The sequence below is a fragment of the Agelaius phoeniceus genome, chromosome 8, assembly GCF_051311805.1.
Source record: "Agelaius phoeniceus isolate bAgePho1 chromosome 8, bAgePho1.hap1, whole genome shotgun sequence".
NCBI classification, from domain to species: domain Eukaryota; kingdom Metazoa; phylum Chordata; class Aves; order Passeriformes; family Icteridae; genus Agelaius; species Agelaius phoeniceus.
This window is the reverse complement of record NC_135272.1, coordinates 24882893-24895739: the sequence shown is the minus strand read 5'-3', so window position 1 is coordinate 24895739 and position 12847 is coordinate 24882893. Positions and strand designations below refer to the sequence as shown.

Below are 12847 nucleotides of genomic sequence, written 5' to 3'. Positions count from 1 at the left end.
CACAGCTGCTGTGGCATTGCAGAGCAGTGTCTGGCTGGCTGGGACTGGCTGTCCCGTGTCTCAGTGAGGAGCTGATGGGGCTGTGCTGGAGCTCAGTGGTCCATTCCCATCCCTGTCTGCAGGCAGGGCATGGATGGCGCCAAGAGTCGCCGTGTGCGGCCCCGTTCCGGCGAGCCCCAGCTCTGCCTGAGAGGAATAGAAAAGCCACTTTCTCAGTCTCTGACCAGAATGCATGATAAGGCTTGATGTCAAAAAGGGCAAGATTGGGCTCACAGCAATTATGGCAGAGGCATACTGGTTTCCTTGACAACCAGATTGAGGATTCTTTGTGATTTATTATTTACCACTTCAAACTCTCAATCTCTGATTTAATTAGGGAGAAGGATTTCCATAAGTTCCCCTCCCTTCCAAATTTGAATACCCCCACATTATTGCTACGACCAGCTACACCTATCCCACCTTGATGTGGCCATAAACCAGCTACAAATTTGGCTCCATGTTTAGCATTTGGAATATTGGTCAGGTTGCTCAGACAGCAGATAACAGAAATTCAGTGGATGTTATGGTGGGTGGTGACTTGTTAATCTGCACTTACTAGCAGGAATACTAGACCTCCTAACCTTCTCCCCCACCCAGTTTTTCAAGGGACTGCAACAAGTGATACTTTTCAATTGTCCTTAGAGCTATGGGAAAGATAAAATATCTGCTAGTGTCAGTTTCCCTTGCTGGGACGATTCACATTATTTTCTCCTTGAAGGCTTTATTAGCAATACATCAGCCACTGTTGTGTAAAGAAAGAGTGTATTTTGATACTTGAGAGCTTTTTCTACTACCAGTTGGATAGCTATTTGAAAAGGAAAATATCTCCTAAATTGTGGCTAAAGCTGGGGAGTACAGCTAGTCTATTCTAACTTGAGATGTATTTCTAATATTTATTTCCCATGTTTATAAAGCATTGACTGAATAGTGATCTTCAGTGCCCATTCTAAATTTAGTAATTCAGAATAGAAGTCTGAATACAATAATATAAATAATAGAGATTTTTATTCAAATGTCACTGGCAAATTTGTATCATTATTCATCAAGATTGAAATTGGGTCTTCCAAAGGGCATTTTTTGTCAAAGTACTTCCCTGGGTTGTGTATTTTTTATTTCATATTCAGCATGAGGAGTCTGCTGCATTTAATAAAATAAAATGAAGGTCACAGAAGATCACTGGTTTTCCCATAATATGTCCCAGTAGATGACTGGAAAAAAGGTAGTGTTTGAAATGCATTGAGGATCCTCTGTGCAGACTGTGTAGAAAACTTGTGTCATTGTTTAATTATAGGGAGGACTTCTTGGTTTAATTGTGTTTTTTTCACTGCACGCAGTCTTTCAGCTGTACCATTCCAGTTTTAATTTCAAAAGTGTATACATGTTTTAGCATCTCCACCTCAGGGAGTTCCTGAAGTGAGTCAATAGGTGTTGCTCTTCCCATGGTGGGCTGAATGTGAAGCTCACTGAGTCAATAGAAAGACTTAGAGTGACCTAAACACTCTTTGTGTCAAGTCCTGGCTCACTCATGCACCAGTGCCCCATTAGGCTGTTGAGGGAGGCTGGCTGCTGAGGGAAGATGCTTCTTTAAAATTGAGTAGTCTAATGAAGCTCATTAATGCATTTTTCATTAGAACAAGAATATTGAGTATCCAGGTTAAATTCTAAAGAATCTGTCCTGCACTCACTGAGGTTAATGACAAAGCTCCCAATGATATTAGTGATGCAGGATGAGAACTTAATTGAGGTAATTAAGATTCTGCTTACCTAAAATTCCCTATTATTTTCAAGTTGATAAAATATTACAAAATTGCTACTATGAAGAGTTGTATAATGTTGGAGCTCAACACATCCTTCAGAGATGACAGCAATTCAGTGGGAGATAATACTATTTCTGTATTTTGCATTGATTCATGAAGTGCCCTCGTAGTCTTCTAGAGGCTTGTGTATGTGAAATCCATTGTGGAAAATAGGGTTCCTTTTAGTTTTGGAGCTCAAACATTGCCTTTATTGTATATTTAAAGTGGGCCACACATTGCTGAATCCCAGTAAGGATTTGAAGGTCAAATTCAGCAGTGGCAGAGATAGAAAAGGCACTGCAGTAGTACTATGGCATTGTTTAAGTTGCAGAGAATAGTTTAATTAAATGCAGCTCACTTTGCAGTACTGCAGACTTACTAAAGTCTCTGTTTGGACCAAAAGAAATGCTGTTTGCTTACTGAGTAGAATAGATAGGATATCCAGCTGTAGTGCCTTCCAGGGAGTCTAAAGCCCTGTTATAAACGACTGTGTCAGGATGCCTAATTTAAATAGTTACCCTAACACCTGCTCATTCCTGCCGCCTTTGGACACCCCTAACCTGCTCCTTCCCTCCTTGGCATCCCCAGCAGATTAACAATTCCCTCCTCAATTACGCTGCCATAATGGCCACTTTGATCATGCTCTGAGCTCGATATGGAAATTACCTTGATTAAGAACACTCAGCGCTGCAGAAGGCAGCAGCAGGGCTGGGAGGCGGGCAGTGCAGAGCAGAGTGCCCTGGGTGTGCACAGCCCTGGGCACTGAGTGCTGCCCTGGCCCCTCTGCCTGCCAGGATCCATCCCTCCCCTCTGCCTGCCAGGACTGCCTGCCTGTCCACCTCAGTGATGGATCAGGAGAGCACCGTGCTCTCGGCAACAAAGCCTTGGTTTAGGTGGTGTGGAAAAAAGTGGAGCAGTCAGGTCTTCTATGCTTCACAGCTGTCTCCTGAGATACTTGCTTTAAATATGTGGGGAAAGAGTTTTTCAAAAGAAAACTCTGACCTGGGACAGTGAAGCACCATGCAGATTAATTACTGAGAAAATTACCTTTCACATCTGTAGTAATGGTGCAGCACTTCTCTCTTGCTGGTTTTGAGTTTATATTTGAGCACCTAAGAGTTATTCCTTTCCTGGGTGTGGTGCAGAGGTTTCCTAGCCCTTGCCTTCATTATGGGTTGCATTAAGATCAATGCAGAGCTTTAGAAACACAGTTTTTCAGCTATTAGATGTGTGCTTCTAAATTGAAGGAATCAGTAAATGCAAAGTTTTCCTTTTTGTGTTGTGCTACAGTGCCTGTTCATGCCTCTTGTTACTTTCTAATATAAATAGTATTAAATATGGAATTCTTACACACAGTGATGGAAAATTGCTTAGTTACTGTCTTAGTACTCAGAGATTTCAGGGATCCTGATTTTTCATTTATTTCATTTGAGCCTTCATTAGCTGGTTCTCTAAAAGCTGAGAGCATTCTTGCCATACACATACACAGGGTTGGTGAGGATTCCAGGACTGAAAACCAGAATTCAAACTCAGAAGCCCTGAATTTGAGTCCTGGTGGAATTTAATTATCCTGTCCCTTTATCTCCCTTGTCTTTCATGTTTGCAATGAGGCATATGGATATGCCATTCCTTTACAGGTGATTAACAGCAGTCTGACTGGTGGAAAAGGTGCCTGTTCCATTTATTTATTCTGGAAATGGTACCTGTGTTGCTATTCTTACTCCCTGCTGCTCAGGGAGCAGGTCACAACTGCATATATTCCACAGGAGTTTTTAATTACCTCCTTGTTTACAAAAAATAGTTTTCCTTTCTTCATGCAATTTATTATTCAGAGGATTCTCTTAAGTATGTATGTAGAATTATTTCACGATTCACAGAATGTGCCAGAACCTTAAGTACATTGTAAAAACTGTGTGGTACATCCCTCTTCTCTCTATAATGGTGTTTTAAAAATCCACAAATATTTCATAGAAGGTAAGGTCAGGAAGAAAGCCTTTCACTCTGACAGGTGTTTTCCAAGATTGCATGCTGCTCTTGTATCTACTTATGGGAACATTTAGAGTGATGGCACATTTACCTTAAAGTACATTCATCACATGGCTCTTCTTGTTTTCAAAAGGTATGACTGTGTATTTTGATTTCATCTGCAGGATCCTTGCCTTTATGTTTCCAAGGGTTCTACTTTCTACCCCTGAGTTCTCTGAAAAGTTTCTGAAGCTATACTTACAAGAAGGGGGTTGCTGTGCTGTTTGCATGCTCATAAGCACTCTTTAAAATTAACCACATAACTTTTCCACTATAAATTATACTGTCACAATTGACTCCACCCCATCATTTTACTGAAACAAAGGAGAGCCTATGAACTCTTATATTGTTTCTTGATTCCATTTCTAATGTATATGTAATTCTGTTTGTAAACAAGAAAATGTCCCATTTTTAAGTTTGCAGTTGTGATCTCAAATACTGCCATGAGGTAGCAATTGTATGATAATTAAATCTATTATTTTTTTAGCACTAGGGCTGTATTTGATATTTTCAACCCATAGCAATTATAGAATTAAATCTTATTTAAAATGAGCCAGAATTGTCAGGTATCTTAGTGAGATTAAATGTTTTACTTTCTTACATAGGTCAGGGTATAGCTTGCTAAGAAGGTGATGTACACAGGACACTAAGGGTTATTATTAGCCCCCAGCATGTCACCTGCTGGGATGATTTGGCTTTCACCAATGCACATATTCCCAAGGAAATGATACATCTCTGCATGGCTTCCATCAGCCTCTGAGGTGACAAGGCTTTGGGTTTCTTAAGATGGGAAGAAAATAGTTCTTTTGTCAGCTGGCCACTCTGAATACTGATGATGGAAATTCCCCTTTCTTCCTCTTCCTCTGGCCCTCCCTAACACATGGTTTCCAATCAAAAAATGATTGCAATAACTGGAAATATAAATTGTTGTCAAGATACACTTTTATAGAAAATAAAAGCATATTTATTTTTATTCTACTATCAGTATCCTGTGCAGAGGAAATAATTCAACGGGAAATCCTGTTGAAACAACATTTCTGACACATCAGCCTTTGTGTCTTACCTCCCTTTTTAAGAGGTTGTTTCTGATTCAGAAGCTTCTCCTTCCTGACAGGTGGTGTGCTCAGAGAGTTCACAGTAGGTAAACTGGAGATAACCTTCAGCAGGGCAGGTTTACAAAGACCATGGGACTTACTTGCCTAGAGAAATTTTGAAGATGCAATGTTTTTAATGGCAAAAAAGAAAAGGGTAGAGTGTTTTTTTGTGAGCTGGCAGAGGATCAAGTGTGTATGATGTGAAGGAAAAAAGGAAGGAGATTCTTGCAGCCTGAGAACAGACATCTGGCTGGCAAAAGAAAAGAAATATCATTGGCAGATGAATACTGTTTTAAACTGGGATAATTTTAGATCAAGAGGGCAAAGTTTTGCTCTCATGCATACAGCTTCACTGAAAGGGATGGGAAAGGTGCATGCATATGAGAATACAATGTGGTGCTAAGTGAGAACTGAAGAACATGTATTTTTACATTAGATATTTAGACTTTCATGTTTAGATCACATGGTTTCCATCTGCCATATGTAGGCATTGCTAAAATGCTGCCAGGAACCAGGCTCTGGTTTGGTGACTTTCATTAAAGGAATTAGTGGTTTCTCTCCAGTTTCAGTGTGGCTGGATTCAAAGTGCAGAAGCCCATTTTCACAGTTTAGCATTAATTAGCACTCTAATGGCAGCCTCAGCAGGCAGGTGAGGGATTAAATGGGCATGAAGACCAACCTATCTCTTTTCCAGTAGTGGCAATTCCTTCATAGTAGGGTCGAGACATAATGGGCTGATGTGGGGATGTGTGCATGGCTGCAGTCTGCCCGTTCTGGTTCCAGGTGACTGAAGGACTGTGCTCTGCAGGTCTGTCAGTGTAGCACTCATCCCTGCCCTCTGTTCTCTCCTGCTATTAAAGTGCACACACTCTCCTCACACACACCCAAACCCTAACAAAAACACAATCAGAAAAAGCCCTTTAATTCTGCTGGCTCCGAGAGACACATTCTTGCCCTTCTGAATGAGGGGTGAGAGCTGTTTAGGAGAATTTAAATGAGATCCTTGCCAGCAGTACACAGGAAGGATCGACGCTGTTAGATTAAAAGGCTGAGATGCTGCTGCTCACTTTAGGTTTTGCTGAATCATTTAACAAGGTGCAGAAAGTAGGTAAGCCCTGACTGGTTTTTTTTTTTTTGCTGAAGAGAGCCTCACAGGGTTATATTTGAGAATTGCATGGAGACTGAAAACATAGAAGGAAAATTGTAATAAGTTTCAGTGAACCTGGAAGGCAGGACCCATCCTGGTGTGAGTCAGAGGGTGTAACACTGGCTTCTCTCCTGAATCTCATTAAGCAGACATACGTACTTTATGTTTATGTATACTGAATATTAAGTATATAATTACAGAAAATTACATGCCATTTTAATTTTGCTGCTCACACTGAATCTTGAAAAACATTCAAACTTGTAAAAGATTTTTAAAATTTTAATTTTTTAAAAGGCTAAATCATGTTCAAATAAAATGTGAAAGAATACTATAAAAGCCTTCACTAGTTACTTAATATTTCTAAAAGCTATTATTGACAGGAATTCATATATCCATTTTGTAAGAGACAAGCTTCCAGACTTTAGTTATGCAATTGAAATATGAAATGTCTGAGAAGCAGAATGCTAGAAACTAGTGTTAAGTATCTCCCCTCACAGCTCATTTACTCAGTGAAGAAGTTGCCTGGCTTCAGTGTAATTTAAATGGTCAGGTCTGCTCCTTAGGACTCTATGCCTCTTTGTTAAAGTTCAAATAATGAGATACTTTCATGTACTTTGTTTTGAGATAATCCCATTTTTATGAATGAGTTTAAAAAAATGAGGGAGGTGTCTCTTAGTAGAAAATAGTTTTCCTTTACTAAAAAATCCCTTTTCTCCCCATGTCTGCTCCATTCAGCATCTTAATTGACAAGAAGGACTATATACATAAAATGGTAGAGAATCCAGCTGTAGGAGGATATTTTTGAAGTGATCACTTCCTGCCTAATTTGACCCCGACTGAACAGTGGGGTTTTGTGTGCTGGGCTGCAGCACAGGCTGGCTGTGCACGGCTGCTGGGTTTCCCTGCAAGAGGAGCTGAGTGCTGTGAACTCCAGGCCTCTGAGCACTGTCAGAAGCTCTTACTGTGCCAATGTAATCTTTTAATAGACATGCTTGCCAGAATGACTTTTTCCTTCAAAGATAGAATGAGAAAGCGCAGTTGTCATTTAAATTGCCTCTGTCTTTTGTAGTAGTTGGTAGCGTTCTGTTGACCAGGGTTGGATAATTTAAAAGCTGTTTAACAAAATAACACGCTTGTCTGTGTGAAATATATACAGTGCTGAGAGACTGGGAGAAGTCTCCCTTAACAGAGTTCATGGGATTCTTTAGAAACTGCAGGATGCTGAGACTTGTCTGAGGAATTACAAAAGCTTTGAGGCGCCCATGTTGAGCATTTGCATGATTTTCAGATGGCAAAGTGTGTTCAGCTGTCTTCGCGCACCCTCCCGTGTGTGCGTGCGTGCACTTCAGTGGAGAGGGAGAGGATTCTCGGCACAGTTTTCTTTGGGCTTTGCATTTGTTAAACATATATTATTGAAATGCTGCCCAGGACACATCGCTTCATCTCGTGTAGAACTTAAATCATCATGTTGCATGATATGGTAAAATAAAAGAGATTGTGAAAGAGACAACTGTAAACATTCTGTTTGAAAAGATGTGCTCTTTTCAAAAGACCTTTCTGTTACAGCCAAATAACACAAGAAGCAATATTTCCTTGCTCACAGAGACATATATAGCTATTTCTGCAGAGATTTGTTTTGGATTCTCAGTTCTTCCAGTATCTTCATTCTTTGAAATAATTTTATACTTCCATGTTGACTTTCTCTGTGCTTTAAGTTTTAATCAAAGGTTCCGTGCTTCTGATGTCGAGTACTGATGTTAGCCTGTTTACATTCCACCGTTTTCCCTCTGTATTCGATGAACATTCAAATGGTGGTGCCTTTTTGCTTTTATCTACCAAACTTAGCACACTCTCTTATTATTGACAGCTCAAAAACATGGTATGCTAGTGGGCAGGATGCTGTGAATTATTAACTTTTCTTTGCACTTTGACAAATTTAGGTTATCTTTGTAAAGAGAAATCGTTTTTCTGAAGGAACCAAGACAGTAGAATGGTAAATAAGGCTTTGCAAACTTAAATTAAAATTTTTTAGCCAGATTTTAATTTCCAAAACATGATTCTGAAGTACGGTTCTTGTACAGGACTTGTACTTTTCATTTCATAGACTGAAATACCAGAGGAGAAATTTTGATTGTGATTTTTTCCTTTCAGTTTGTCTTTTTTTATATGGATTGATCAATAAAGAATTAAAGAATGCATATTGCCACTAAACATCCCCTCTACCTTTTTTTCTTAGAAATGCAATTTCACAAAAGCAGTTTATTTGCTCCTTTCAATAAATAGTCTGCACTCAACTAAGTTGTGAGCAGATAAAATGTGCAGGAAACATGTGTTTGCCAGGAAGCTTTTCTATAATCAAAACGGTCAGCAGGACAGAAACAATGTTTTTTTTTCTCATTAGGTGTTAATCTTCTTCCATTAAAAAGAAAAAAATAAATTAAAAATTGGCATACAACACTGATTAATATACTCAAGCATGAGTGAATCAGAGACAGCATATGTCGCATTGGGTAATAGACGCTTGTTTGAGTTAATGTTTAGGTTGTGCTGGAAGTCCCAGCCCAGGCACCCAAAGGCCTTTGCAATCGGGGAGCATTTTGGGCGGCAGACAGCAGGAGCAGTGTCATCCAGGGCACAGTTTGCCTCGAAGCAATTAGCAGGAAGAGGAGGAATGTTGATTTCGGCTGCCGGAGGACAGCCAAACAAAGTAGGTTTGTTCGAGGGTCGGTAAGGCAAGCAGCAGGTTTAATACAGCTCGGCTAAGAAAATACCGTGTTGGGAATACTCCTGCGGAATTGCATTGGAGACACAAAGTTACTGGTGACAACAGTAATTATTGACAGACCCGCATACTTAGGTCTAAAAAACTGTGGAATGATGCTGAAGCATTCAGATGCCGGTTGTTCACACTTCCATCCCGTGGCAGTGCATCTGTTTATCGGGAATTATCTCCTGAATGTAAATGAATTTCAGTCCTAAGTCATTGCACCTGTTGCCAAGAGGTATTTATTCCAATCACTTGCCTAAAGCACAGGGAGTTATTGCTTGACGTTTTATAGCTCCAAAAAAAAAGCTGTCGTTTCAAAATCATTTGTTCAGAGAGGAGAAAATGGAGCAAAACAGTTCATTTTACCCTAAGCACTGCTATTTGGCAGTATTCACATTTGCACGGCACAAAGCTGCAATATTGATTTTTCGCTTACAGGGCCTCCCACAAGTTCTTTCTTCGATTGTCAGGATTGCAAGATGGATTGAATTACACTTTGCTTGTTGATATACTTATTTTTTCTTTGGTGATAGGAAAAAATTACAAATAAAGCTTCAGCATAAAGATCATAGCGGCTCTGCTAGTGGACTGTGAATTTATTTATTTTATTTAGTTAAAATTCTTTCTGCACCACAGAGATTTCTTAGAGCAGCATTCCCACCTATCACACACTGCATTGTTTTGCTTTATTGCTTGCTGCTTTTGCAATGTAACACCTACGTTGCAATCTCAGGTGTGTCCTCTGTTGCCTGCAAAGTGATCTAACCTTGCTCTAATATTTTTAATGTTTGTCCTGATACAGAACTTCTTGCGGATGCCTGCAGGGGGAAAAACTGCAGGATAAAACACATTCATAGTCACTATAGCAGTTGCCATAGATGATGAAGTAAGATTTGCAGGCTGCTGATTTCTCTGTAGCATAACTGCAGAAGTCTTGTGTTTGAATTCAGAGTATTTCCTAGCAGAAGTGGAGCTTGTGCTGCAGGATCCACAGCAGGGGTCAGTGCTGGTCCCAGGGAGCTGTGTGTGGCTTTGTCAGCCCTGGCCCCATAACTATGCTGAGCTGCTGCTGCACATGAAGCCACTGACACCTCAGCACCTGTACCCCATGCCCCTTCCCTCCTGCCCTGGTGCAAACACCTCTTTGGACACAGCTGTAGGTGCCGTTCCCCTTCTTGCTGATGGAAATTCAAAAAGTGTGAGAGGGGTGGACTCCCCCAGCCAGGCCATGGTGGTGCTGCAGGCCATGGAATCCCGGCTGAGTGCAGCAGATAACAGGCACCATTGCTGCCAGCAAGAGGGATGAGCTTCCTGGGGATGGCATTAGATTTGACAAGAGTAGTAGGATGTAGGAATGGCAGTGGCTAGCAGCATTATATTTGGTCCCACCATGGCTGTTGTGATGGTAATTAATGAAAGGAGTTGCTGTATTCAGGTGTGGTGGGGACTCTGCATGTAGCCCTCCCTGAGCTGTGAGTGACTTCTGTCTTCATTGTATTAATTTGCTGCATGGGAGGAACGTGCAGGGCATTAATGGGATGGATTTGTGTTTTAGCTCTTTCCAGCTCTCAGCCCATGACGCCTCAGCAAGCCTGTAATCATGGAGTTTGTTACTGCTCATGGTATGTGCAGCCACACTGAGGGCCAGGAGTGAATCTGAGGTGGAACTTGATGCTTTCCACAGCACTGACTCCTTCCCTTATTAACAAATACTGAAGCCTACCAGTAACTGTACTGGCTTCCTGTAGGATATGGTTCCACAAAATATAAAGGCAGACCTGGCCACTGGGCTCTGTTCTCCTTGTGGCTGGGCAAGTTCATGCCAGGGAGCCACATCCTTATACTTCTGTGATCACTGCAAAAAACTTTTGCCATCTTAACAGATAAATATCTGCATATAGTAGGAGTTTTAATACACAGAATTCAATAGAAAAAATTATAGCCTCTGGTTCATGGGAAAATTTACTATCAAGGGGTTATCTCAAGTTGTTCTTGATTTTTTTAGGTACTTTCTTCCTTGCTTCTTCCAGTGCATCGTACTTTTTAAGAAAAGTTTATTTTCTTCACTTTCAAAAAACCACAGAGCTCCAACTTTCCATACTTAGCAGCTATTTCTCTTTGCTGTCACAACTGGTCTCCAACTGAGCTTGCAGAGAAATATTAATGGCCCTGGGTTACTGTATTATGAAGGCATTTTTAAAAAATAGGAAGTTCTCCTGAAAATTCAGGATTTACTATTTTAAAGAAATAGATTTCTAACACTGCCATGTTGCCCAGCTTGTTTTCCAAAAGTCACACAATTTTGTAAGAAACAGAAATACTGTTTAATAATAATCCATCAGTAACTGTGTACAAGAAACTGTAGTATGCAGATAGTTTTATTCTGATGTAATATATTCTTTTGTATTAAAAAAATGTCTCTAAAAGACTAAGTATCTGGATGAATTGCTGAACTTGTTCTGTTTCTAAAGTATTTTATACTGCTTCATTGGAGAAGTTACTTATTTTTAGGAATTCTATTAAGCAGAAAAAAAATGTTAAAAATTAAAATTAAATGTATTATTTTTGTGAGAAATGGGGAGGTTTAATACAGTACACATCTGCGATTTTTGGTAGTCCTAATTTCTATATTTGTTTCAAAATCCTCTCTATATGTAGTTAAGTTTATGTAAAAGACCCAGTAAGAGCACTGGAGTTCAACTAGGTGAAGTGTCAGCATGTATATTTGGATCATGTCCATGCTGAGGTCACAAAATAGCAGAGCAAAAGTAACCAGCTCTTCCTGGAGAAAGGGAGACACAAAGTAAAAGAGACTAATGAAGTTGGAGGTACAGCTTTGGGCTTTTTTGTGGTTGTATTGTTTTCTTTTTTAAAATCACTTCTGCAAATCCTGCCTGCTCTGCTGCTTCCTGCTTCCAGACACAGCCTGTCTGACTGTGCTCAAGGACTGGAGACAGAAGCTGAGAGAAAAGAGGTGGAAACTGGAACGTGCAGTGTAGCCATGCAGACAGGCACCACTGTCTGCCCTGCCCAGGATTAGAAGCAGTGAAAAGGAATTTCCTCTTTTCCCAGATTAAGGACACAGCAGCCATGGTGTAGGGATGTGACAGTTCCATGAAAGACGCCTCACTTAACATGGTACCAGGTCAAACTGTGTGAAGTTGCACTTCCTTTAGCACAGGGGAGTTGGTGCTTAGGTGGCAGAGAAAGAGGAGTCCAATTCAGTGTGTCCTTTAGGCTCAGCCCCATTTTGTCCTTGTTTTTTTCCCAAGGTTTCAGCCGAGCAGCACTCCCGTTCGGTTTGGTGAGGAGGGAGCTCTCCTGCGAAGGCTACTCCATCGACCTGCGGTGTCCCGGCAGCGATGTCATCATGATAGAAAGCGCCAACTACGGACGGACAGACGACAAGATCTGTGATGCTGACCCCTTCCAGATGGAGAACACAGAATGCTTCCTTCCAGACGCCTACAAAATTATGACACAAAGGTAAAAATATACATATCGTGGTATGTATACTAGCATGGTATGGAGACTAACGAGGAAAAAGGTCTGCATTAATAGAGAGGTAAATGCTGTAAGAAATGTTGAGTTGTGATTGCCACTTTGCTATTCAGGTAACATTGTTTCTATCTAATAATATTTAAAGGAAATAGAAACTACCGGTTGCAATTAGAGGTTTGGGGGTTTTTAAATTCTGTAAACAAACATTAAAAAGCAGAAAGACAACTTCAAGGAGAATGAAACAATTCAGTTATTTGGAGATTCCCGATCTCCTTGTCTTTCAGGGGGTCAGATAGCCCTGAGAATTTTTCCAAATGGCTGCTGTATTTTTCAGTAAATGCAGTAAATCCCTGCCGTAGTTCCTAATAGTAGTTCCCTCCAATGGAAAATGTCAGAATGATTGCATGCCAGGATGATTATATGTCATTATACATGTGTGTAAGAGCATACAGGTGCATATAAGCAGAAGCTAGTGGCA

The 12847-nt window shown here is 40.5% G+C and overlaps 1 protein-coding gene across 19 annotated transcripts in view; it reads left to right on the top strand.

The window, feature by feature from the left end:
- The window catches only part of ADGRL2 (adhesion G protein-coupled receptor L2), a 204587-nt gene that overhangs the window by 120591 nt on the left and 71149 nt on the right, over nucleotides 1-12847 (top strand). For all 19 annotated transcript variants that reach the window (XM_077182315.1, XM_077182316.1, XM_077182319.1 and 16 more), the window contains one exon: nucleotides 12141-12354. In XM_077182315.1, the coding sequence (XP_077038430.1) occupies nucleotides 12141-12354 (214 nt within the window). The remainder of the gene's footprint in view (nucleotides 1-12140; nucleotides 12355-12847) is intronic.